General features: G+C 41.0%; 2 protein-coding genes and 1 non-coding gene across 3 annotated transcripts; 2 read left to right on the top strand and 1 right to left on the bottom strand.

The window, feature by feature from the left end:
• Window positions 1-2102: 2102 nt before the first annotated feature.
• Window positions 2103-11980, top strand: EFEMP2 (EGF containing fibulin extracellular matrix protein 2). The gene is made up of 11 exons (XM_053449686.1): window positions 2103-2516; window positions 3634-3708; window positions 4000-4048; window positions 4171-4404; window positions 4935-5057; window positions 5355-5471; window positions 6386-6505; window positions 6700-6819; window positions 7804-7930; window positions 10115-10310; window positions 11684-11980. The coding sequence occupies exons 2-11, from the start codon at window positions 3634-3636 to the stop codon at window positions 11843-11845; spliced, it is 1323 nt and encodes a 440-aa protein (XP_053305661.1). The 5' UTR covers window positions 2103-2516; the 3' UTR covers window positions 11846-11980.
• A 1227-nt stretch (window positions 11981-13207) lies between these two features.
• Window positions 13208-24151, bottom strand: MUS81 (MUS81 structure-specific endonuclease subunit). The gene is made up of 16 exons (XM_053449703.1): window positions 23984-24151; window positions 22387-22516; window positions 20925-21073; window positions 20512-20610; window positions 19874-19954; window positions 18688-18776; window positions 17625-17783; window positions 17008-17181; window positions 16577-16704; window positions 16341-16453; window positions 15900-16016; window positions 15671-15766; window positions 15279-15407; window positions 14706-14809; window positions 14364-14447; window positions 13208-13449 (listed from the first exon to the last, which is right to left on the bottom strand). Exons 1-16 carry the CDS (start codon window positions 24116-24118, stop codon window positions 13383-13385), a joined length of 1854 nt encoding a protein of 617 aa, XP_053305678.1. The 5' UTR covers window positions 24119-24151; the 3' UTR covers window positions 13208-13382.
• On the top strand, window positions 13984-14055 carry TRNAA-UGC (transfer RNA alanine (anticodon UGC)). The gene has a single exon. It is a non-coding gene; the product is annotated as a tRNA-Ala (tRNA).
• Window positions 24152-27955: the final 3804 nt, after the last annotated feature.

The raw sequence follows: 27955 nt of genomic DNA, 5'->3' as shown, positions 1-27955 counted from the left end.
AAGTTAGCCCAAAATGTAACCAATACCATCTTTTTCTAGTAACGCAAGACATTTCTCTGGGAATTGATGGTCCCTTCAACCTGGGTAGGTGGCACTATTCATGGTCATTTATAGATAAATCACACTCTCCTGCTCCCTCAAAGGTCCACATAGTTTGTTGCTTAATGTCAGGAAGCAACAGGTAAGAGATCTGTTGAGATTTAGGCAAAGATGTAGCCCACTAAATAGGCCATAGGTATAGAGTGACTGGACCCCCTTGGCTGTCTAGTTGTAGAAGCATTCCCTGAAGCCATGTTACACCACTGCTTAATGGGGTCCATAAATACCTCCCAACCTACTCAATTCAATATAAAATGTTTTGAAATCGATATGAATGGACAAACCTGTCCCCAACTGATTTTTATTTTCTCAGAGCTCAACTCCAGATCTGTTCCTCCGATAAGCTCTCTGACCTACCCAGTGAATCATGAGAAACGAGCAAAAAAGACTATTTTTGTTTCAGCTATTTTAAAACATGAAGTTATGGTTCCCAGTAATACAATCTGATACAATCAGTAAGGTATTTGTATTAAATTTGCCAATGGCATAGTACAGGGTATTTACTATTCCTATGTCGATGACGGTAGTAGTGACTGGATCAAAGGTTTCTATTGAATATTGAACACAGCTGTGGCATCTGGTCAATAATAGTTTGAGGCTTGTTATCTTTAATACTTGGTTGTTTCATGGATATGAAAGAACTGTGTTAAAAAGGTTAGAGCGCAAAATGAGTATACCACAGAGAAAGTCAAATGAAGAATAAAATATCGTGAATTATATTTTCAGGTGAGATAGGTAGCCTGATCTACATACAAGTGACACACAAAGATCACGGGACGAAAGTGTAGACGTCCCAAACACGGAAAGGAAACACTTTGATAAAATAGAGCAGGAAATGAAACTCATATCCAGTGGGAACTACTCTGCACGTGTTCAGCCTCGGGGACTGCTGGTTTACCATTGATAAAAGAGCAAATAAAGAGCTGAGACTCACTAAAGAGAAGGGATAGTATGTACGAAGAAAGAGCAAATCAGCTATTATCTTTGGGCACTCCTTAAGTGCACATCAAACCCACCAAATTACAGTCCATGGCAACATATCTTATGCACAGCATGATGTGTTCTGTACAATGAGCAGATTCCCGAGGGACCCTGGCTATGCTATGTGATTTGGGCCACTATATTACTAGGCTAATTGTGATGAAAGTCAGCAGCCCTCCCCTTTCTCTATCAAAACAGTTGTATTATGATCATGATGTAATGACATCCAAAACAGCGGCGGGGGTAGTATCCTCGTTGTAAGTAATATTGTTTAAATACCGGTAAAAATAAGATTCTGATGTAAGGTCCCCATTGCTCACTGTATGGACGTTAGTTGGGCTTCCCTTTCTGTGTTGACATCTCTGTTGATTGATGTGGCTTTCTTGTTGGAAGCCAGCCTTGCAGAATCCCACTAACTGTATTCTGTACAACACTGTATTTTTTTTTTGGGGGGGGGGTTGGTTTGGCTCGTCTTTCATCATGTCCATAATGTAAATAAGTATTTATTACTATTTAATGACTTACATAGTGCCCCCCATATTCAGCACCGCGGTACAATGGGTTAGCAGGACACAATAATTGAGAAGGTGAGTAGGACCTGGTCAAACAAACTTACTATCTAGACTAGTCTAAAAACTTATATACCCAGGTAATGGTATTGACGTGGCATATTTATACCCCACTACCTCTAATGTTTGGTATCGTACTAAAATGAAGTATGTTTTTAGCTTTTGGGGAAGAACATCCCAGGTGATGTTTAACAATTCCTATGATCCTCTGCAAGCGACAGGATGATGGGGAAAGTTCTGCGACATTTGCGAAGGGTTCGCTATATGGGCAGTTATCGTGTACTAGGGGTTTCTAAGGTTGTAAGATCTCTCGACTGAGGGTCTCTGGGGGGGAAGGGGTTGTGACATGAGTCTCTGGGGGGTGTATAAGGGGTGGGGACCTGGTGGGAGGGGGGTGAACAGCTGGACATGAAAGGGCTGTGTGTCTGTGTTTAAGTAAAACCAGGTGTGGGGAGAATTTTACTGGAAAGCGGGGAGGGATTGGCAGAAACTCAGGAATTTAGAGAGAGAGAGAGATAGAAGGAATGAGAGACTGAAAGAGAGAGGGAGGAGGTCAGAGGGGGCAGAGTTGTAGCACACACTGGGAGAGAGGTTTAGAAGAAAGACACCAACTGAAAATATAAAGGGATTGAAAGCGGGAAAAAAGGCGAAAAAGAAGCATAGAGAACAAAGTGACAACGGCAAACATTTAGCAAAAGTGAGAAAAGGAACCGGAGGGAGTGGGAATATATAGGAGGGAGAAAGAGAACGTACACGAGAAGGCCCCAGAAGGACAGAAGAAGGCGTTCCAAGAAGAAGGAGCAACTGGAGAAGTTAGAGGCAAAACTGTTACTTTTCTGACCTCCTCGATACAGAAAAGAGAGAATCGTGAGTATTTACAACCTATAGTTAGTAACTGCGCATTCTGCGGTGTAAAGCTATTTACTTCTCATCTATATCGGTGACTGTTGCAGTCACACAGACTCATTCTGTCTCTTCCACTCCAATGAATGAGTATTTTACAGCCTAGACAAATTATGGCGTAGTTTCCTATTCTCATATTTCTCATGTTTTAAGAAAATGGCATCAATACTTTTAATAATAATGATATTTAAGATGTTTATTAGCAGTTATTTTATGCATTTGTGAGATTGGGAGAATTTCAGTAATTCAGTTTTTTCAATAAATACCTACAGATACATTTTAGAACATGCACAGAAAGCGTATTTTTAGGAGTTATTGACTATTTTCTCACTTTGGTTTTGCACTCCTCTTCTACCACGCACCTTCTTCTACCCAGTTACAAATCTCTCTTGCCATTATTCCTTTCTGATTTCTTTATCTGATTTTCATCTTCCCCAAATCTAATAGGCTTCTGCCTTGTGAGTGGAAAAGAAAGTGCGTAGTACCCCCCCCATGTTAACTCCCATTGATAAAACAATGAGAGAGCGGCACTTGTTTGTGAATCAGTAGGACGGGTCCAGGAGCAGGACTAACAGTGACAATTTCTATAAGAAGGCAAGGCTTATGTCACCTTTTACGTTCCAGTGGGTAGAAACTCACATCATGCTCTGCCAACATTGCATCAATGGGAAATGGCCACCTTTGTAACTTTGTATTTCACAGTTTGAACTCATTTAGCGTTTTTGCCGTAAAGGTTTGGGTCTCGCTTGGTCTTGGTCCCTTGTATCGTCCGGTGTTTTGGATAGCATTATGCTTATCTTTTTTATATCATCTTAAATATCCTAATTATGGATTAGAAACAGAAAGAGGACTTCAATAGCGCCAGGAATTATGTTTCTCGTGATAGATTTAGTTACAAAGTAACTGTGTTAAGTTCTCCAGAGAACGTGGAACAGAAGCTTTAAAAGCTCTAACTGGGACCCACTGTAGCAGCACTGACGGGCATAGGCATACATACATGTTATAAATAGACATACATGTTATAAATTTGATGATGATCTAGCAACTTTGATGTGACCCCTTCCATTATCTCTCATTATAGATGCTGTTTTTCTCCGTGTTATTTTGTCTCCTCCTGGCTTCAAGTAGACAGCAAGAGGAGCCAAACAGTTTTACGGTACGCAAAAAAGATATCATCCCTCGAGTTACGGGGAAAGGAACCAGGCATATGGTGATATCAACCATTCTACGTTTTCCACTCATACTTTAAAATTGTAATAGTATGTTTTTTAAGGAGTCTTTAGCCAAAGATGATACCTTCTATTGGGAGATGTAGACTCTGAGGCATCTGAGGTGTCTTCTTCAGATCCAACTGAACATTACATCATCCCACTTTGGACTAAAGACTCCATCTTTAACTAAAGACTTTTGTGGGTCTATTTAAACCTGTCCTCTCTTTGCACACCAGGAATGTACAGATGGTTATGAATGGGACCCAGACAGACAACATTGCAAAGGTACAATATATAATGTATTAGCAAATATTAATGGTCATATAATATATAGTGGCTTCTGGTAAGATTTCTTCTGTTAACCTAACTTTATGTTTTTTTTTTATACCTGTCTCAACCCAATGTAGATATTAATGAATGCCAGACAATCCCTGATGCCTGTAAGGGGGAGATGAAGTGCATTAATCATTATGGGGGCTACCTGTGCCTTCCACGCTCTGCCTCTGTGATCAGCGACTCTCACTCGGAATCTGCCACTCATGACCAGCTCCCTTCCCAGCCTGATGTCGTAGAGCAGCAGCAGCCGAACCCATGCCCTCAAGGCTACCAGCCTGACTCTCAGGGGCTGGGCACCTGCGTGGGTGAGTTGGTGAGATATGGGGCTCTCTGAATAGTCATAATGGTGTATTTGGGATTACCATTAGGCAGCTATTAATGTGAAATAACACCATTTGTAATAATGATTTTGGACTATCAATTCCTTTGTGAGATGATAATTGGGTTCAGTTGAAAATATAATGTTTGCCATCCCATTATGGGATGATAGGCATAGCTGTAATGTGATGAATTTAATGAGGTAGATAACGCTGCCAGAAGGTATCACATACGCAGAATGTGGGTACCATTGCTTATGAAGTGGCTTATACACTTTGCGTTGGATATTACATCAGAGAATTAAATACTGCTTCAAATGGCCCCGATGTATGACGTATTAAAGGGACATTATGATCAAGGGGCTGCAGCATATGGGTCCTTCTGAATATATACAGAGCTGAGCTTAACTGTCGGGGTTATACCGAGTACATTTTAGGGAGTTGTGTTGATCTTTGTAAAGTTTTATGGTTTGTAAAGATTTGCAGTTACATTTTAACACTCTACTCTGCCCTTCTAGATGTGGACGAGTGTGCATTTGAACTGGACGACTGTCTGCCCAGCCAAGAGTGTGTAAATGTACCAGGCGGCTTTCACTGCAAATGTCCCGATGGGTACAGGAAGATTGGGAGTGAGTGTGTAGGTGAGTGAGAGATGACTTAAATCACCTCCTCCGGCACCCGTGTGCTCATAGTTCATACTCCTTAATAACCAAAATACTGAATCTAAAAGTCTGTCCCTGTCTTCTCATCTTCCTACTTACTCCTTATGGTGCCAGTATCATTTAACCAGTTTTACCTCTGACTTACATCTAATCTTTCTGGTTCCTTATTATTAAATCCGGTAGATCCTTCTTAACTTCGCCTACCTTACCATCTGTCTGTGTCATAATTCTCATTGTGTTTTTCTCTCCATCCTATTCCACCCCTTTCCTCTGTAGACATAGACGAGTGCAGATACCGGTACTGTCAGCATCGCTGTGTTAACTCCCCGGGCTCCTTCACCTGTCAGTGTGAGCCTGGATTCCAGCTGGCATCCAACAACCGCTCCTGTGTGGGTAAGACTATTTTATAACAAGGAGCTCACCTATATGTCTAAATGACTTTTAAGTTGATGGAAATAGGAATAAAACCAAGCAATAATTGCAAGAACTGAAATGGGAGAAATTCCCCTTTAGTGTGGTGACCGGCTATATTAAAAGAAATAAGGGCAGCTGATTTGCTCTTTTTGTCAGTTTTTACATTAGGCTAGTTTCTGTCAATTAGCAGAGCAATGAGGCAACTCGTTGGTACAAAGAATGGTCCAGGCGTCAAAATCAAAGGGCACATCAAACAGCAAAGGCAAACAAGCCAAAGGTCAAACATCCCACAAATGTCAGTCACAAAGAAACAAGAGGAAGTTCAAAGGGCCAAGGGTCAGCGCAGGGCTGCAGACTGAGTTGGTCAAGTTGGGGCAGATGGTCTGGATGGTGGAAAATCAACAAGAGAACACTAAAAGGCCACAGGAATAACTTTGGAGGTCACTGAAGGGTTTAAATATGACGCAAATTCCAATTAAGTGAGCATCGCCAATTCTTCTCAGATGAATCACAGCGTTTGTTTTGATGTACAGCTCGCTCTGACCCACAGTAATCCATTAGGCCCTTGTCACTTTGTCACGTCATTTAGCATATATGCAGTTTCTGAAGCATATCCTACATGTTAATGCACCATATTTTGTGCATCACCTCTGTATGTGCCTTTAGCCTCACAGGAGTCCACCTGTCTGAACCACAACCCTCATCATCCTTTGCCAGTTTGGGTCATCCTGTACTGCTCTTTCTCATGCAACATAACATTCATAAAAACCTATCTACCCGCGTATGCTGTGCTGCCAATAGGGGAACTAGTGGATGGGTGAAGAGTTTTTAGCCATTCTGCAGTAATGCCTCGTATATACAGTTAATCAGTCCTACATAATTACCCTTTGCAGATGTTAATGAATGCTCCATGGGAGCACCCTGCCAACAGCGCTGTTACAATACCTATGGGACCTTCTTATGCCGCTGCAACCAAGGGTATGAGTTGGACCAAGATGGCCATACTTGTAATGGTAAGTACACAACAAAAGGGCTTAGCTCCACAAATGCCACTAGATTGTTCTTTGCTCCACTTTTTTGTCAGTCAATGAACACCTATGATTAAAAGTATGGTATGTATGTATGTACAAATATATGTATTTTTGTCTTCTGAGACGCTATGCCAAATATACATATAACATGCCTCTTTATTTTGCATCTGTTTTAGACATTGATGAGTGCAGTTATTCTAGTTACCTTTGCCAGTACCAGTGTGTGAACGAGCCGGGCCGCTTCTCGTGTATCTGTCCAGATGGATACCAGCTGTTAGGCACTCGGCTATGCCAAGGTGAGACAACCAACACCAAACTCTGACATCAGAGCTTGCGCCTGGTCATATTTTCCCTATTATATGGTCCAGTTACAGGAGTCATTGTTTCCAGTCAAATGAGATCAATGCTTATTCTTTGGGAGGGATAACCCATCTTTTAGAACCCAAATCCCTCTCTCTCTCGCTCTCCTCGCCCGATAGAGATCCACTGTTTCAGGGGTTGGCAGCCCCAGGGCACAGGGGGACAGTTACCCCCTATGTGAATTATTCAAGCAGGGAGAGCCCAACTTCTTAAAGTGGTCTTAAAATAAGCCCTCTGTACCCCTTTCCTCCCTCGATTCTTTTATTTATAGTATAGTTATTATATAGTAAATATCAGCTAAATATCAATTTTTTTTACAATGTTACCACACCTTGAATGTTAACTATGTCATAAAATTTACGACTCCTTCTGGGAGTAAATATTACATTTACTGTTCAAGATCAGACACTTTTGGTTACATTTAATTATTAGTTTCCGTTAATGAGAGGTTATAGCATTCCACAAATCCCATGCTTATGACTTCTGATGCAGTAACAGAGAATAATTATATATTGTCCTTTCAAACCCATCCCTAATATTGATATATAGATTATATATATATATATATATATATATATATATATATATACCTATAATCCTTGCATTAAACTGAAAAGTAACAGTTTCTAAATACCGTCCATCTCTCTTGGCTTATGTTGACATTGGCCAGTGTCTAGCATTATGGATATACATTGATAATATACATGTAGAAGGTCATGAGTTTAGCTTATGGATATGCTGATTGGATGGACACAGCAATTTACAGTTTACTCAGTGTCTAGTGATTACACTTTGACCTAAAATGATTATATACAATCATATAGGAAATCAATATATTTAAATAGATTATAAATGGAAGTAGGGTTGTTACTGATTGGGGTCTTTCACACCATAATTAATGACTTTGCCCACCTCTGCAGATATCAACGAATGTGAGGCTGGGACCCACACCTGCTCAGAGTCTCAGACCTGTGTCAACTTCCATGGCGGATACCGTTGTGTCGAAAAGAACCGTTGTCAGGAGCCATATATACAAGTGTCTGACAAGTGAGTGCCATGTATAGTATTGATTCCAAATGCAATATATCAAATAGATGACTTATGCAGGGTAGGACATTTCTTTATATAACAAATAGACAAGGTAGACATGAAAATGTTTAGAATGATGGTGCATTAACTAACCTGGATAGTTCAACATTTCAGTTCACCAACTGCTTTGTGAATTAGTGAAGGGCTAACACAATGAGCTTCTTCTGCAAGGGCTGAGCTGGCTCTGTATAATGCAAATGTAGTGCGGGGAGCAGTCATGAAAGTCATCTCACCAGTGTAACTATGCATTATGCAGGGCCAGCACAGCCCCCTGGGGTTAGCCCTTTATAATACATAGTGAAAATGTTTAATTTACCCGCGTGCCCCCAGTTTAGTAAATACAACCCTAACGACAATGTTATAGAATGTTTCAGAGGGAGTTAAGTAGACTGGGTTACGATCCCTAACAGAGATTCAGTAATTTAGTAAATAGCAACTAAGCCAAACCAGGGGCGTACCTACAGTATTTGGCACCTGGGGCGGATCCTGTATGTGGCACCCCCCCCACGCACACACACTTTAAAACTGCATAGCTTCTATCGTTATATACTGGCACAGACATTGAAGGTGGTACAGCATAACACTTATCACTATATACTGAGGCAGACATTGACACGGGTACAGCATGACACCTATCATTATATACTGAGGCAGACATTGACGAGGGTACAGGATAACACCTATCAATATATACTGAGGCAGACATTGACGGGTACAGCATTACACCTATCACTATATACTGAGGCAGACATTGATGGGTACAGCATTACACCTATCACTATATACTGAGGCAGACATTCACGGGTACAGCATTACACCTATCACTATATACTGAGGCAGACATTCACGGGGTAGAGCATAACACCTATCACTATATACTGAGGCAGACAATGACAGTGGTACAACATAACACCTATCACTATACACTGAGCCAGACATTGACAATAGTGCAGCATAACCCCTATTGTTAACAGCTATCACGCCCAGGCATACCCAGGTTCTAGCATGTACTGGTTGCCTGGGCATGATAGGATATATATATATATTAATATTGTTATTATTATTGTTCATGTGAACTTAGCACTGGAGGCATAGAATCAGACATACAAATCCCTTATTTGCAGGTATACAATAATAATGTACGGAAACATAGCATCGCAGGTATAGATCAACTAGAAATCACATAAAAACTCAGCAATAAAGGTAGAGATAAAACCCCCAATTACAGGCATATATCACAGCCAGCGTCCACATTGGCCACACAGAACCTGACCAGCACCCAAATTACACACACATAGGACGCGCCATCTTTGCCCCCAAACAGCCCAGCATGAGTCAGCATTGTTCCCAAACAGCGGATGGTGGGGGTGCAAGGCCTGTCTCTCAGCACTGCCACTGTATGGAACAGTATAGAGTGATGGGAGTTATGATGTACTTTTAGAGCATAATTATATAATGAAAAAGACATTGGAAATGGTACAGCATAACACCCATCACTCTCACACATTTACCAATCCACACACATACCAATCCACACACATACCAATCCACACACATACCAATCCACACACATACCAATCCACACATACAAATCCACTGTCACTCTCACTGAAGGCTTTCCTACCTTTCCTTTTTTCTCCTTACAGCAGTCAGCTCCTTTTCCTGCTCTTCGCTCCTCTTCTTCTGTCTTCTTCCGGTTCAGAGGGCACAGACGGCGGTGGGCGAGGCTTCAGTGTTGTACGCCGGGGTCTGACAACAAACCCCGGCGCACAGCAGCAGTTGCCGCGCGGATTGCAAGGGAGCGGTATCGGAGGTCTGTTAAAGACCTCCGATACCGCTCCCTTGCGAGCATGCTCCTCCAGCGGCGGACATTACTGTCCGTCTCTGGAGAGGTGCCGGACCGCAACCCCCGCCCCCCGCTAGGTACGCTACTGGGCCAAACCCAACTCACTATTCATTGGAATCCCACTAGGATGGGAAAAATATAAACTATATTCAGCTACACGAATCACCTCGATGTGTTCCCTTTTAACCTCACAACTGGGGTAAAATAAAGTTGCACGAGACATTAACAGTTACATTTATATATATATGTGTGGTGTTGGCATGTAAGTAGAGCTAATACCGGGTATTGTCTTGCAGCCGATGTATGTGTCCAGGAACCAACCAGATGTGTCGCGACGAGCCAGGCTCTATTGTGTATCGCTACATGAGCATCACTTCAGACAGGAGCGTCCCCTCCGATATATTCCAGATCCAGGCAACCAGCGTATATCCCGGGGCATACAACACGTTCCAGATTCGCTCTGGAAACGAGCAGGGAGACTTCTACATCAGGGTAAGCGACATATGGAGAAGATGGTTGTTGGAGTGACCTCATGGAGAAACATTGAAATACACCCACGAATGTAGCTAGTCGTTTTGTGAATTAAAAAAGAAGAGAGCTTAACACCAAATGCTGGGGTTATAAACTGTATATATATATATATCAGGTTTTTCACCTAAATGGCTGAACATATCGTTGTGCATGTGTGAATCTGGTACTCATATATGTATGGTTATACAATGGAGCAAAAAACCCACAAAGAACCCTCTATGCAGAAGAATAAGCCAGTTATATGGCCTCTTTCCCTATATAATACAAAATGGACAGGTACAAGAGCTAACAATCCAAGCATGTAATTGAGCTCTAATAGTATTGACACCATCATAATGTATAAACTACTAGGACTCCATGTTTACATATTAAAACTACTAGTATCCCTTTGTATGGGGCCAAACAACGCTTACCTTCTTATTAGGAATCAGAAACATCAATTTAATGTCATAGCGATATTATTATTATTATTTACATAGCACTGACGATTCACACGGTGATCTCTATAGAAAGGATATGAGAAAGACATTTGGTAGAAACAAGCTTCTTCTACATCCCTTCTGTTTGAAACAACTTAGAACGCTAATGTTTTTCGGACGATTGGTTCAAATACCAAAACGTTAATTCTCTGGAGAATATTAGTAATTCCTAAACTATTTACTCATAAAGCCAACAACCCTGAACATGAAAATAAAACCTTCCTAACCCCGCATAGCAGTTTAAAGTCCAGCTGAGCTTTTGGAAATGCATTTCTCATCAAACCCGTTACATACAAACATTAAATTTGTTTAAAGTTGGATGAAATGTGGTTTTTTTTTGGTAACAAACCATCATCTGGGAAGAGCAGATCATCTGTTGGCAGTGTTGTTGCACTTAACCTTTTTATAGAAGCAGTAATGTTTAAAAATAACCTTTTTTTTTGGCCTGGTCTTCTCCCTGCTGGTCAAAGACACACAACTGTCTTGCCTTGTTTTATTTATGGGTTTTTTTACCCTATATCAGGGGTGTCCAAGCTGCGGCCCTCCAGCTGCTGCAGGACTACATCTCCCACAATGCTCTTTCATCTAAGGGGCTGGTTGAGGAGTATGGGAGATGTAGTCCTGCAGCAGCTGGGGGGCCGGAGGTTGGACTCCCTTGACCTAAGTATATAGCTGGGTCTGTTTAAACACACAAGTTGTTCTGCATACTACCAGAGCCTACGGAACTCAACGCGCTGTCACAGAAGGAATGTATGTACATTGTATAGATGCCATTTAACATATATGCTGCTATAACATATGTGTTCTCCGGCCAAACTGATAACAACTCTTTATTTCTCTTGGTTTCCTCTGCAGCAAATCAACAACATCAGCGCCATGCTCGTGCTGGCCCGTCCAGTCACCGGCCCCCAGGAATACGTTCTGGATCTTGAAATGTTGACCTCCAACTCCCTGCTTAGCTATCGCTCTAGCTCAGTGCTCAGGCTTATCGTGTTTGTGGGGGGCTATTCCTTCTAGAGATACATAAAAAAAAAACAGGACATTATCTGCATATTGCCCATAAACATTTTTTTTTGTCCTTTGTGAAATATTTTCTTTTTACTAATCTGTATTTTATTTTTTTATTAAAACATGAATTTGTTCTGTTTGAAACTGCCTTTCGGTGCAAAGCATTGTTACAAGCCTATCTGCCAGTGAATAGGTTTATTGTGCTGTTATATTAGTAGTATATCTTGGCCCAGACAGTACCGAGTGGATCCATGTCATCCCATAGGAAGACTGGAAAGTGTGGCAGGCATTTATAGGTTTATGCTGACTTCAGATTACATAAAGAAAGTTACAGACTGACTTAAATAAAGTGACCCGATGGTGGAGATCTTCTAGTAGCTGAAGATCTAAGGACTATAGATCATCAAGACTTGGTTCAAAGGGCGATGGGTTTCTTCCACATAATGGTGATCTACTAATAATACTTTATCAGACAGCATGACCTACAGTCTGCCGATTATGAGGACAGGCCAAGACTGTACAGTGATAGAGTAATAAATTGCCGGTGGCCCATGCTCTAAAAAGCTCAGGGCATTTAAGTAAAACACCATTAAAAGACCAAGTTTGAGCGATGACCCAATTTTGAGGACTATAGTGGTGGACACATTAGTGTGACAGTCAATGGTTCTCTAGGCCCAATATTTACATTGGTCTTTGGCAAATGTCTATAAGTGTGTTGTTGGATCTGTAGTTAATTATATGTTACCCTTTATTGTAAATTATCCCACTTTGTAGCAGTGTTGTAATAATTCACATTTTTTTGTTACCTTATGTTAATAAACGAGGAAAACAGGAAGGGCAGAATAACGAATGGTTGTTAAAAGGTATCCACAAGGTTAAAATGCCGGCTACTATCATTAATAGTGGTGAGCAAGGAAAATATTACGATAATACCCTCTTTATGGCAGCATTCATGTCCTTTCATCACAATAGTTCATTTTCACAGGGCCTAATAGTCTGCACTTTATAGTTTATTACACAATGGTAGGAAAAAGGCATTTTTAGGTTTACTTAGAAGACACACAAGATTGGATCCTTCTAGACAAAAAATAACACATAGCCTTTCTGCAAAACATATTTTATTTACATGTACAAAACATTCTTGCTACATTTTTTGCTACATACAATACAAATATACATGGCAAAATATATTTACAATAATTCAATTCTTCTTTTTCCACCCATAAACTCCTATTTTCTAATGTATTATTAATTACAGGTGTTTTTTAATTAATAATTAGGCAAACAGAGGTAGTCACAGACTGGACAACACATGGTGTCCGAGCAAGTTTACCAGGTTATTTACCAGATTATTATTAACAAAATAATGAGTTTTTCAGAAATGTGGTTTTAGCAGATCAACATAAGTTGAGGGTACAAATAGATGGGTGAGGAGTATCTGACTTAACTTACACGAGTGGAGCCCATTAGAGAGTCAGCATGGTGTTCAATACCAGATATGGATGACATGCTGTTGGGGATGCTGGATTCTGATGTCCATGGGGCATCACGATAAAGAGCCCTTGGTGCAGTAAAGTTGGCATATTGTCTTGCTCATAACTGGTCCAAGGTTTCTGTATGATCAATAACAAAGCGTGAATCACAAGGAAGGAATCTGCCTAAATATAATATACCTCATACATAGCACACGTAACACATGCTGGTCTGCAATCTTAATAAGCTTACCCACACACAATATGCATGGTAATAAATAGTTATAGAACCAAAATATTGCAAAATTTCCATTACCATTACCTCTATTTGATTCACTGAGCTGTAAAGTCTAGGACTTGGAAACTGACTGATCCACTAAGCCTATTAATGTCAGGCCCATATAGTATACGTTCTTCCAAGCCCATACTGGCCATGAAATCGTTGTTCTAGGTGGTTTATAACTTGGCCCCTGCTCTTCTGCAAAGGCGTCTTCATTTTCTTACTATTAACATTATTTTTCGAAAAGGCAGCCAATCATTTCGAACGGATTGATCAAGTTATCTTATCAGTAACTGGGACACTTTTAAAGGGAAGACTCTTCTATGGCCCAGGTAGGAAGGGTGGGACTAAGGTGCATTGGCCGCCCGAACCTATTTCACCCAAGAACAGTAACAGGGGATGTAGCTCAGTGGTAGAGCGCATGCTTTGCATGTATGAGGCCCCGGGTTCAATCCCCGGCATCTCCACTTTTAAAATTAGAGGCTTAGATTTAATTTTACTTTACCAAGAGGTTGGTGGATACATGGAATAAACACCAAGCAGAAGTGGCTAATGCATTTAGGGAGTTTAACCCTTTCATTACCAAGGTTTTTAAGTACCCATTTTTACCATATGTCCGTTTAATCAAGATTCCCCCTGTTGCTATCCTTAATTAAAGACAACACTGTGGACTGATTAAGGCTCGCTTCTTTACAGCAGACTGAGCTGTGTTTCTATGTAGTGCCGATGTGGCTGTATAAATAGAAGGCTGTGACACATGGACTGAGTGCTTTACCTCTGCAGCTTCCCACATTTCACATTTGACAGCATCTTCTCCTTCTCTTCATTGGAATTACACCGTTCATATGCCGACATAAGGCTGTATATTGCAAGGGAGAAAAAAAAACACAAATAAAAACAGGATCTGTGGCCCTAAAGTGATGTTTTCATGTGGTGGAATTGTTTTAGGGTAAGAGTCACCGAGCTCACTTCCGCCTGTAAGCATAGACTAATTACAAGTAAATTGGGTAACAAGTCCGGATCCCGTACATTAAATACTCGTAAGGTTTCCTTAATCATTTTGCTTAAGTTTCTTAAATTTTAGTGCCACTTGAAATGAAATAAATTTGTACATTACCTGGCTGGCGTGCCGTATCTATCCAGGACAGCTGCAGCTTTTTCGCCGCTCACTCCACTGATCTGCATGAGTTGTCGCGCAAAGACTTCTTTCACCGTCTGAGCCTGAAAAACAGAAAACAAGGCAACTTAACAGCGGCGCTTCCAACAAGAATATTACACAGTCCAACGCAGCCTTTTGGTTATGTGCAGAATTGTTCATATGGAGACAGGGGATATAAATCAGACCTTGATTAGACTCCTGTGCGATACAGGGGAACGTATTGCCGAAATAAATTCACCTCTCTCCTGAAGAATGCATTTTCCCAATAAAACGAGATCTGGACAACATCCCGTATAGGCTGAGAGTTACACAAAAGGGCCACACCGCAGGCTGTTGCATTTTGTTTTGGTTTCAGATGTCTACTAAATATGAGACTTTGTTAGGGGAGTATTCTTTTTTCCTCCAAATTTTGAAGCCGTTATACTGTGTAATACAAAACCCCCTAGTACTAAACCTGGATCTATATAGAGCTTTCCATCATCTTAATAAATCACATAACCTATTTTATCGCTCTGTCTATGGTGGTGTCACCTTATTCTTCATGGCTCCCTCGTTAAATTCCTTGAAGTCCAAAAGAATGCAGCTTTGGGCATTTCGGCTTGGAAGCTCCCTCTGAAATTTATCATTGTCTTCTTTGGTGCAGCTCAGCAGAATTTTAGACTGTAAACAGGTATAAAAATCACCGTGAGTTAATACCGGGACCAGAACTTGCGGCAATGGTGGTCACATAACGGGCACAGAGATTAAGAAGCCCGGCACTGACGGGAAGGGAAAGGATGGTGGCTATCAATCTTAGGGCTATCAGAGAGGATACGGCAAGGGCGCCAAGTATTGCAAAGCCTGGTATTAATTATTAAGAGAAGAGGCTTGGCATTAGACAGACAGACAGAGAACATGGATCCTTTAGAATGCAGATTTCTCACCGAGTACATGCCATGCAGATAACGGGTCATTAAGGTCAAGTAGGCAGCAGATTCACGCACGTCCTTAGTGCGCTTGATAAAGAACCCATCTACCACCTATGTGGATAAAACATGTGCTGTGAAGTCTGAAAAACATTTCCTTTTAATACATTTGCGTCGGATGATATATATACATATCCACACACACAGAGTATACACTCAGGGAGTGGGAAAAAAGGTGGTACATTACCTGTGTGTTCACTATTGCTTGCTGTAGGGTGGTCTCAGGAATACTCAGATGCTGGGCTGACCCATGGTCTTCCACCAAGTATATTGGACGACACAACCCACACCTTTTTAGGCGGAACTGGAAAAAAGGAATCAAAGACAATACTAATTTTTATCTCTGGGATGCCGTTATAGGCACCCATTTCCTACAGACCTTAATCAAAATTTGCTGGTGTTCAAACATTTGAACGAAGTTTAAACATCACTGCCGGTGTCACATTCCCCTTCCCACGTATGGTCTATTGTTCAAAAGAAACAATATGCATTGTTATACAAGCGTTCAGGTTCATCCAGAGAGGACATCATTGGAAATGGATGTGATGACCCTTGTTTCTATCAATGAGAAGCCCCCAGCTCTAAAATAAAGTATTCTCCAGACCATACAGGAAAGTGATTTACTTGCCTTTTGCTCCCTGAAGCGACCATCTATAATACTTCCACAGAGATCATCCATTCTCTTTCGTTCTACGACATAGTCTAATACTAGCTCCCGGGCTTGTGGCATACGCAGCTGGCCTGTGAGACATAGGACAATAAAGTCCCTTCTTAAAAACAACGCTGTCAAATGCCAAATTATGGGTTATCAAGTTAATTGTGACATGGATAAAAGCTTGGTAGGCTAGAAAGGCGTGTATTAACCTGGCAAAGGCTGCACTTTCTCCTGGGCGATCCATACGAAATCTCCAATGTGCAGTTTGCGCACGTCAAAATTCACTCCATTCTTCTTCAGCTCTGAAACGAGATCCTGCTTCCGGTGCGCTGCGCCCCTACGAGGATGGATTGGAAGCCTCTCAGATGTTTGAAACTGGAATACTAGTAATTTCGCAAGTGGCTGATAGATATCCAACAATAAAAAGCATAGCACTAGTGCCATTATGGCGTCGGTACACATACACAACGTCCGCCTCATTAAATATATGAAAGCACACTGGTAGTTAATATGTTCCACATAGACCAATGTTAACTTAGCTCTGAAACAAAGATAACGGGTTGCTGTACTTTAATTACATTGAAAGGGAACTTTAAGAGAGGTAGGGAATAATCCGATTTCACCATCATACTGTTCTTACCCTGTCGTCTCAATGAAGTCAACACAAAGAATAATGTCGAACTGTCCGGGGCGCAGCGTGAAATCTGGCACGTGTTGATAAGAACTGGAAGCATGGGTTCCACTAGGCTCCTGCATGATCTTCAAGGAGGAAACGCTCAACGGTTGATAATGATGACTCTGGACAGGAAGAACCCTACAAGCGAACACGCATAATGTTCTTGATAATAATTACTCAAAGTAATGCACAAAAAAACATATTTGGGAACAAGGAGAAGAAGAGGCCACAGTAGATAAGATGGGGTTATATATGTTATGTGAGGATGCCAATAAAAAGATCTGTATCCTGCATAGAGTATGAAGAACAGGCAGACCTGGCGTAGTTTTAGGACGTAATTCCACCTCATAACACAAGAGACTTCCACAGAAGCAGAAACATATTGAAAGGTGTTAAGGTGAGAAGACAAATGTGATACTTAAACATGACAAGGAGCATTTATTTATTTTATGAGGATGTGTACTCTAAACCCATACAAAGTGTCAGCGTGGAGAACCGTGAGATGATGGATTTTATTTCCAACAGATACAATTAAGAACATTTGTGTAATTAGAGCAGAAATCCAGGTCTGCATTGTTTACCGTATATTTTGGACATCCTTCTCTTGATCCATGCTTTCTTTCTCCAGCTCTTCTTCATCATGTGAAGTGACCACATTGGATTTGTCTGAATACTCGGGACCTTGCTCTGCTGCTGCCAGCTTCCGTGCCAGCTCAGACCCTTTCTCTGTCAAAGAGTACCTTCAGACAACAGCGATATATAGGAATGCATCACATATATGATAGAGTGATCCAACGACAGAGGGTAACTACCATGTACCTACTGAGTTATTAATAAATGTCCTCTATTTTTGGAGGTAAATCAATGATCTAGGACTAATGTGGAACTATAAAGGGGACTAAGCAATCTCAGAGGTTCAGGACTGTGGAGTCGGTGATGTCCGAGACTTCAAGAACCTGGAACCACTGGCCAAAATAACCAGACCATACCTGGTTATCAGCTTGTAGATCGAAGTTTCTAAGTCACATCAAGACATGAGGAACACCGTAAAATCCTGGATATAATACCCACTCATGGCTATAACTCTAAACGTATGACTAACGTTGCAGGAAAAGTTTACACGCAGCCTCATGTTAGTTTGTACACACCCGCTGTCTAAACGTCCAGAAATAATGCAATAAAATATTTTACGGTATGGAACAAAAGGGATGCGAGATAGATCGGGCGACATTGGTCATTTGTACATGTTAGTTATATTTTAATAAAGGAGACTTTACACAACCATGCCCATAATGTACACTTGGCAAGGCTCCTGTTAGGAACCGTGGCCTGACTTCTAGAAATAACTTTGCGGTATGAATCTGGCTTCTGTTGCAGGTTATAACGGTTGAGTCATTAGTCTTACATTATTCGGCCAGTATGGCGACTGCAAACAAAGACGCCTTAGAGAAACAGGCTATGAAGCATAGGTCTGTCCACTGCATGTAATAGCGGAAAGTTTTAGGATTACATACATAATCCAATTTATAGTAAAGTGCGGCATCATTTTGCTTTTAATCTATAACAGTATATGTAAAAAATCTTTGGATAGAATGGCTTCATTATTAATAATATTCTCACATTTTTTAAAAGTGTGTGGCTCACCTGGCAGGGCTGTGGGTTTTGATGACCAAATCCTTTTGTATTAACATACTAACAGAAGACCAAGCAGTGTACTTACTACTGGGGTCAGTCTGCGAGAGAAACGATTCATATTAACATTCTGCGTAAAGAGTCGGGTTAAGCAGATCTGTAATTGTCCCAAAATTGTCTACATTTTACAGTTTAGCACAATAAACCAATGAATTAAAATACGCACTATATGTATGAGGAGCCCACCTTATATGTGCATGAATGAGAACATCCATTTGCATTTCACAGGACTTGGAAGATTATTCCTCCCCATTATGTTATTGCACACTGTTTCTTAAATGAATGTAACTCTTCGTACAGCACAAGCTATAGGTAGCGTGAATTTATTTAGGTTTAATGCTACCAAGATAACAATTCCTTTTTAAACTACATATGTATCGTTACCCATTATCAACTAGCATAAAGATCACAATGCATCTAGAACTTGTGGATGAAGAGTACGATATCGGATTTTTTTTGTGCCAAGTCTCTGCAAATAATAAACTACATTAATAATAAGGGTGATACGAGTATCTCAGGGTTCCATAGAATAGCACAGAGTAGCGCTTGCAGAGCCTTGAAATAAACTCATTCTGCCTTTTTTTGGAGTATATACAACAATTATTGTGTAGTTGAATTGGGTCACAATCCAACTACAAAGCCTGCCATGCCCAGGTCTCAATATCCGTAATGGGTACTATTAGTTTTTCTGACAAATACCTTAATCCCATCATCCAAACTATACTATCAACGTCTTCATTCACACCATTTCCCATCGTTGAATGCCCATTTGACTCTTTGATTGATCCACTCATGTAATCCATTGCATTGAATTGGTATTTCTCTTTATATACTAGATTGTATTTTAATAATAATTTAACCTTTATTTGCTTGTTGAAACGGGTAAACATATATAATTAGACAGATAATAATTAGATAATAACATATATATATAATTAGATAGACAGCAGTAAAACCTCCTTCCCTGAAGTTGTAATAAAAACAGAGCTGTTGCGAGATGTTTTTACCATATGATTCCCACACGGGATGTAAGTCGAATACTTACGAGAAGCGAGCTGCTATCATGTGGACATCTTTCTGTTTCAGAGATTTGCTAACTTGGGGCTGACGATGTTGGAGATGCAGGAATATTACTCACCAGCGTGAACGACTTGTCACATAGCGGCTGGGCTTCTCTTTGAAGTTCTGCTTTAGTCATATAACCTTTGGAACCTGGACTCTGGAGGAATCGAGAATAAAACGTTTATTATCAGACGCTTCTCAACGTCTGAGCCCTATATAACCTTTTATATAGATCCGATTTCATTATGGTGTGCAGCAAACTGTTACATTTTGATGCTATGCCTAAAAGGAGTGATTTGGAGCACCTCTATCCATCTGTCCTCCTGGGACCGACTGTGTAATCTACTACTCTTTGCACTCAAGGGCAAAGGAGATCCATGGCTGTATTATTTAGTGTAACCCATGGGGTGTCCAAACATGGCTCTTCCACTGTTGTTGTTCTGGGTTTTTTATTGCAGTGCGGTATCCAAGTCATGTCTTATGTCAGGGTAGACGGGAGGACAGGAACTTAAAAATCTTTAAATTTCTCACTCAAATAGACCCCTGGGTCTCAAAGAGAGTATACAAAGAGCTTCACTCCATTTCTCCAGCAAGGGCTGAGGTGGCCCTGTATAATGCATATGTCTATGTGTGAGGAAATCCGACTGATTTAAATATACATTATACAGGTCCAGCCGAGCTCTTCCTAAAACCCAAAGTGAGGCGTATTCTTACCTTGCTATTTTTGTAGAGGGTTACCAGCACTGCAAACCCTCCGGACCTTTTCTGTGGAACATACTCCCTCTGTTTTTTCCCTTCTGTTTTCTTCTTTTTCTGCAGTAAAAGTGCTCATTATATATAAGAAGTGAACTGTAGCCCTGATTTCAGTGTCATAATATAACACTAAAAAAGGGTTTGGGAACCAAATGAACAAGGAGACACAATCAGTGTGTTATTTTGTATTCAAGGTATTGGATGCAGATTCTAAAATTGAAGGTTTGGGGATATCACAATTTAGAAATGACTATAGATTCCGCAAATGGGGTCTCAGAAGCTTGCTCTGTTTTGTTTGCTGTTAAGTAACTATCTGTATTTTTAGGGTTTTACGTGCTACAAACATTTCATTGTTAGCATTGTCCAGCACTCACAGAGGGAGATGGTCCTTGCTGATGGCTCTCTGTCTGAGGTGCTTCTAGTCCAGATGTGGTGGGAATGGGTGAGGATGCTCTCTGCTGCTCTCTTCCTCTAGCCGACGTTGAACTCGAGCCGGGGAGAGAATGAATCGAGGCATCTGGTCCTGGAAAAGCAAGGACAATCATCATAATGCTTAAGCGGAGTATGTACAGTATACACTGATCGGATAGTCATGCAAGTATAAACACACCATGCTGTACTTAACAACTCTGTCCAGACAATGTAGAAAACTGGCTCTCCTAGTGCCCATAAGATTACTGAATTTATCTCCCCTCTTACTTTCTTTAGTATAATGTATATAACATTTACATGCATGTCTATAGAAGCTGTTTTATTCATACAAAGCCAATTTCTCAGTAGCTTGCTGTTACCTTAATGAACACTGGGTGGCGATAGAGTTTCAGACTGCAAATACGCAGAACAGCACAGAAGCCATTTTACAGAAAGTACACCAGACGAGTGATGACATCACTTGCTCGATTAATTTAGTTGCTCTATTACAGAGTTGGCCAAGCTGCGACGCTCCAGTTTCAGCGCTGGCTCTTCACAATATGGAAGGACGTCCGCAAGTTGAAACAGCAGCTCTCCAGCCAACTCACCCGCAAAATCCCACTTTTGCATACACACCCCACAAGAGTGTCTTTCGTTAAAATATTTGGCATTAGAAGACTCAACAACGCAGGTGCCTAAACTTTTATAACAGCCGTACAGACTTCCCCAGTAAGCACAGTATCGGTCACAGCTTCTTGTGTTATATAGTTGTTATGCTTGTACTAGACAGCTTTATAGTATTGCCCATAGGGGTTCCTGACCATGAACATGCCTTCTGTACTGTACGGTTTTCTTTACTATAGAAACAGACTGGGGATGCGCTTTAATATACGATGGGTGTATGGTCCCTTTAAACTTTTATGTGGATATGCATGGGGGGGGGTTCTGCAGAATCTTCTGCATTTACCCCTTTCCCTATCCATGCGCTAAATGCCCCGCAGGAGATGTATTTGTCCAAATGTCCTCCGCATGATTTGCTCCATGTCTGGCTCTGTTGAAGGTAGAAAAAGCTGATGAATGCTGTCTGAGACAGTTCCCTTTCAGCTCCTTTAAAGCGCTTGGCTCAGACAGATATTTATATACCGGTATATATTTGGTGTTCTTTCATCGATGTCCACGGTCTTCCCATAGCCACTGTCTTAGCTGTTTGAATAGCGAGGAATATTATTATGAATAATTGAGTGGGAGAAGCTGGGACTTAATGAGGACTTTGGGTTCTGAGAATATATTGATTTCTCACACAGCTACATAACGATTGGAGAACGGACCGTATTATATATATCTATACCTCAACAGAGCTCTATCACAGGCATCCCCAGAACCTGCTCTTAAATTGTCAATCTATAGCTTAAACTAAGTACGCACCATGTTCAGCATAGTGCTTCTCCAGTCTTTGATCCAACATCTTACAGATGCCGTCGCCAAAGTTTTGCAGGATTTTGGCCTCTTTTCCGTTTCGGAGGGGCAGGGGATACTTCTTTAGCGAGCTTATTGCCTGATGAAAGAAGAGGAAGAAATTAGAACACTACAATATACAAAAATATTAACGATTTGCCGATGCCATGTACAGTATGGCTACAGCCATGACCAACACCGGAAACATCAATGGAAAAATCTGCAAGGCACACTGGGGTCCAGCAATGTAAAAGGCAGCTATAGGCTACAAATAAAGGGTTAATAGTCCAAATAAATGCATTACACTGATTTTCATAGTGGCTGCTCCAGGTTTTGATATCTACTCTTCTCAACAATGGCCAACTGTATTTAAGTTACAACTTGGAGGCCAAATACCAGGCCCGATACGGTCAGGTTTCACCTCTGTGCAAAACCTTAAAACATTTTTATATATTTTTAACACTACTTGTCTTACACTGAAACCTATGGTTCATAGTCTGGTAGGACTAAACAGAGAAACAAGACAACCTACCCACTAGATTTTTTAATTACAGGCCAATATGTATATATATATTTCATATGCTAGCAGAAAATCTTTGATATATACAACCCTACCGTATGTAGAATTCACTTATTGTATGCATACATACTACCAGGCAGTGACTGTCATGTTGCATGTAGAATATGGGCTTCAATTTTTGATCTACCAACCCTTCAAAGGGGTTCAGGAGTTAAATCCGAATCTACCCAGGATAGAATAAAACCACATTATCACCCATCCAACTGGAGATACATATGTGGGTTAGTTAGCAATCACACCAGCCCTCTGCCTGTGTCTATGCAGACTAGAACTGACTTCTCAGAAGAAAGTATACAAATAGCCCTGCATACTGCTGCGTTTGTACAGTTCATCATACTAACACTATTAAGGGATATCCTTATATCGCACTAACAAGGCACAAATCAGGGCTAGCCCTGCATAACTACAGGTGAGTCAATCGACTCAGGTTAACTGATTTGCATTCTCACCAGCTAACATGTGAAGGGCAGCTTTATCAAGTGGTTAATGGGATACATTTGCCTAAGGCTTACAATCAATGGGAAACTCCACTGTCAAGCCTGTGTCTGGCAAGTTGTGGGTTAAAGCTGTACATTTGGGGACGGATCCTTTTTTTAATCAATATGTTAATGTAATAAATGCTAAACAAATGTTTGTATATAAAGAATATACGATTCACACAGCGAACGACGAGTGGTGGAAGGAACCGTGGCCATTATTCCCCTGAATGAGTGCGTGAAGCGTGAGAGGACATTCATACCGCGGAATGTTTAGGCATTGAAACGCATACACCTTAAACGTTTCTCGTGTGACGCTCGTTTCAAGAATGCATAAACAAATATTGGTATATTGTATTTTTATACCCCGCACTTGTTTTTCAAGTTACTTTAACGTGAGGTTACTGCATTATTATGGTGCTAATGGCACGTTGCATACCCAGCTTGCAGTAGGCGTATAGTGTTTATAATACTTTGTTATATATTATGGGGGGTTTTAATACCATCTTACCTTCTGGTAAACAAACTGAGTTTTCAATCCTTTCTCAGCAGCAGCGTCCCTCCACTCAGTCAGCCATTTGAGAAAGAGAGGATTGGGGCAGGGAGGCAGGGGGCGCTTACGTCCAAAGGTGACTTGACCCGGCATCTTCTGGTGTTTCCAGGTGTCTTGATGGTATTTGTGCCTGAAATCCAAAACTGCAAATGAACTCAAGATGCTCTGCCTCCTAAAAGTATATAATTATAGCACGATAATTAGCAAACTTACTTTAATTCAGATCAATGCATTTCTCGCACTCTAAAACAGCCACTGAACATGGAATTCTGATACATGAACTGTCAGCCACTATAATGACATAAAAATATTAATACTAAGGTGTGTGACTTCAGCCGTTTGGGCCACTGATACAGCAGGTTTTCAGAATTAAAGCCCATTTTAGCCCTTGTGGTACAAATTTTAGCTATGGTGGTTTATTCACTAAATTGTGAGCCTGCATAGCGATTTGCTGGAGTGTTATGGCTTCAACTCACCTTATTACACATTGTAAAGGGCTAACTCCTGTAAGTGTCTCCTGCAAAAGACAACCCTCCACAATGAATACTTCAATTCGACTGACACATTGAACAATGAACGATACAGGGCCAACCAAGCCCTTCTTGTGAGAAAACCTCACCAGGTTACTCCTGATGATTTAAATAAGTGTATCTTTAAGTAATGGCGAGTCAAGGTTTCCATGCGGACAGGTATTAGAACCATTTGGTTTAACACATTTCACGAGTCACTACAGAGAATCTTCACAATGGGGTATTGAAGGGTTAATATTTGAAGAAGAGTTTTAGGGTCAGCTCATTTAGATAGTTCCCAGGAATGGCTATGTGACATGGCGATCAGAAGGTGGAGTACCCAGTGCTTCTTCCTCTTGTGGCTGGGTAATGAGTAATGAACCCGGGGTGCACTACATGTACGATGGTCTGCTATTCAGGGTAGGGTGCCAGAGCATGGTGGGAGTGTAGGCCCAGGGCATAACATTTCTAGTAAAATTGTTTTGCTAAGGAGGAGGAGGGTCTTTAAATGTTTTAATAAAAAAAAAAAAATAAGACATGTCTTTTAGGTGAAAGAGCAGGCTTGGTGAATTACCTTGTGACTTCAGATCCTGCTGCGTTTTAGTTTTATTTCCAGCTAGACTGGAGCTTGATATTTCAGACCATTTCAGTGCCTGGGTGACGTCGATTTCAGTCTCTTGTTTTCCCGACTAGCATCTCGAGCCCTGCATTCCTGACATGGGCACGTTGTACGTTTTTCCACCAGTTTAAAAATAACTTTTGCTCTGGCTTTCTGTCTGCATAGAATAAATGTCCATAAAAGGCATTTCTTAAAGGGAATTTACCATATAAAATACATGTATTAATTTGCCTTAAAATAAGATGTGTGCTGTTTTCTACCTTTTTTTTTTTTATAGCAGGGGTACGCTGAGACAGGTACCTTGCACACCACGGTTTAATAGATATACAAAAATAGCACACCTTTGTCCTTGTCTCTCCGTGCAAATGCGGTGTTTGTTGCCAGTGGCTTTTAAGCCCTGCATAGGTCATTAAGATATTCATGATTGGGGCACTTAAAGTTGTGGAGGCAAGTTGCCCAAGGTGCTTTATCGCCCCCAGGGAATGGTCCCTTCATGGTGTGTTTTGGTGAAGGCAATCTCTTGAGTTGGGCTGGTAAAGCCACCAAAGCACTGGTGGACCCTTTGTTACAGGCTACCTGTGACAGGTGCTGGATATATTGTTACAATGATAACCTTTGGCTGGGGCTGTTCCTTTTTATTGTTATTTTATTGTACTTTTTATTGTGCATGTGTGCCAATGATTTCTTGGAATGCTACCCAGAAGAAGACTGAGGACCAGGTGATCCAGTCCGGACAGCAAAGGACAGTACCTGTTGCTTCAAAAATACATGTGCATAACTTTTTCATGCATCATTTGACACTTGAAGAACTACCTGCTGGAATGCCCAGGGACATAAAATCCATAAAAGAAAGAGTAAGGCTGTAGACAGAGAGACTGTCAGCAGGAAGAGCTGCAATTTAATTGTGTCTCACTTTTGGTCCAAACATCTACACACTTCTGAAATTAGGGCAAAATGTAATTGATTAACTTTAGGGGAAAAAAACTTGATATACTGGACCATACAATTTGCAGAGGTAGACAAATTGGCCATTTGCTCAACATAAGCCGAGCCAGACTTCTAGCTCAAGTTTGAGCCATGAATAAGCCAAGCAGGACTCACACTCAACATAAAGTCCTCTCAACCACCTACACAGATACTCAGGAGGACAAAATACCAAATAAGAAGAGTAGTTTGAGTGACTAATAATAAATGGTGGCTATCAAGGCATTTGGGGCGGTTTTGGCACACCTGCCAACCTATGAGCTTAGAGCTAATTTTGTGTTTAGACGTGTTGTTGCTAAAGTCGATACCTTTCTCCTTGATAAGTGCTGGCAAACCTCTCTCCTTATCTCTTGTCCTTCCCAACCCTAAAAGTAAACAGGTCTGTTGGACTTAAAACATTAATACTAGAGGTCAATTTTCATTCTGTATAAATGTTATTGACAGAATTTCTGGTAATCGCTCATGGCAAGTAAGTAAGAAACCCACACCACGATTTCTTCCCTTGGGTGATTTATCTCTAATAAAATGTCTTATTCTCCATAGTAACTAGCAAACATGTTTGGGGAAGAACACTGTGACGGGACCCTCCATCACTGGGACCACTGGAGAGGCCTGACTGCCAGCCTCCTCCCAGAGCCGGCCTTAGGTGTTCTGGCGCCCTGTGCGGACTACTCCTCTGGCGCCCCCCCATCCCAAAAAAAGAAAGGCATAAAAACTTGTAACAAAACCCCAATCACTATATACTACGCCAAACATTGATGTGGTGTAGGCCTACCACTTCATTGTCTGGCTTAGTAGTAGAGATGCACCGAAACGAATTCTGGACTAAAAACGGAAAGCGCAGCATTTACCTGGCCAAAACCGAATATGACCCCCCCCCCACACCATAAAAAAAATCTAACACTTTTATTTAAAGTAAGTAACACACCAAAATAGGACAAAACAATTAAATAACAATATTATATATATATATATATATATATATATATATATATGATTAACAGCAATCACATTCCTATCATGCCCAGGCATACCCAGATTCCAGGATGTACTCGCAGATTTGGCATGATAGGAGTGTGATTGCCCTATCTACCCCCTTTCCCCCGTCTCACTCCCTTCTCCCTATCTACCCCCTCCTAACTATCTACCCTTTCCCTCTTTGAAGTTCACTTACCTTTCAGAAGTCCTGCGGTGGGGGTGCAAGGCCTCTGCCTCCCAGCTCTGCCACTGTATGGAACAGTATAGAGTGATGGGAGTTATGATGTACTTTTAGAGCATAATTAGATCATGAAAAAGACATTGGAAATGGTACAGCATAACACCCATCACTCTCACACACTTACCAATCCACACATATACCAATCCACACGCATACATACCAATCCACACGTATACCAATCCACACGTATACCAATCCACACGTATACCAATCCACACGTATACACTAATCCACACATATATACCAATCCACACGTATACCAATCCACACATATACCAATCCACACACATACCAATCCACACACACTCTAATCCACACATATACCAATCCACACATATACCAATCCACACGTATACCAATCCACACGTATACCAATCCACACGTATACACTAATCCACACATATATACCAATCCACATTTACCAATCCACACATATACCAATCCACACACATACCAATCCACACACACTCTAATCCACACATATACCAATCCACACATATACCAATCCACACATATACACTAATCCACACATATACACTAATCCACACATATATACCAATCCACACATATATACCAATCCACACATATATACCAATCCA

Source organism: Spea bombifrons, chromosome 10 (assembly GCF_027358695.1).
Source record: "Spea bombifrons isolate aSpeBom1 chromosome 10, aSpeBom1.2.pri, whole genome shotgun sequence".
NCBI classification, from domain to species: Eukaryota; Metazoa; Chordata; class Amphibia; order Anura; family Pelobatidae; genus Spea; species Spea bombifrons.
Note: the sequence above shows the minus strand (reverse complement) of the source record. Positions and strands in the feature narration are given on the sequence as shown.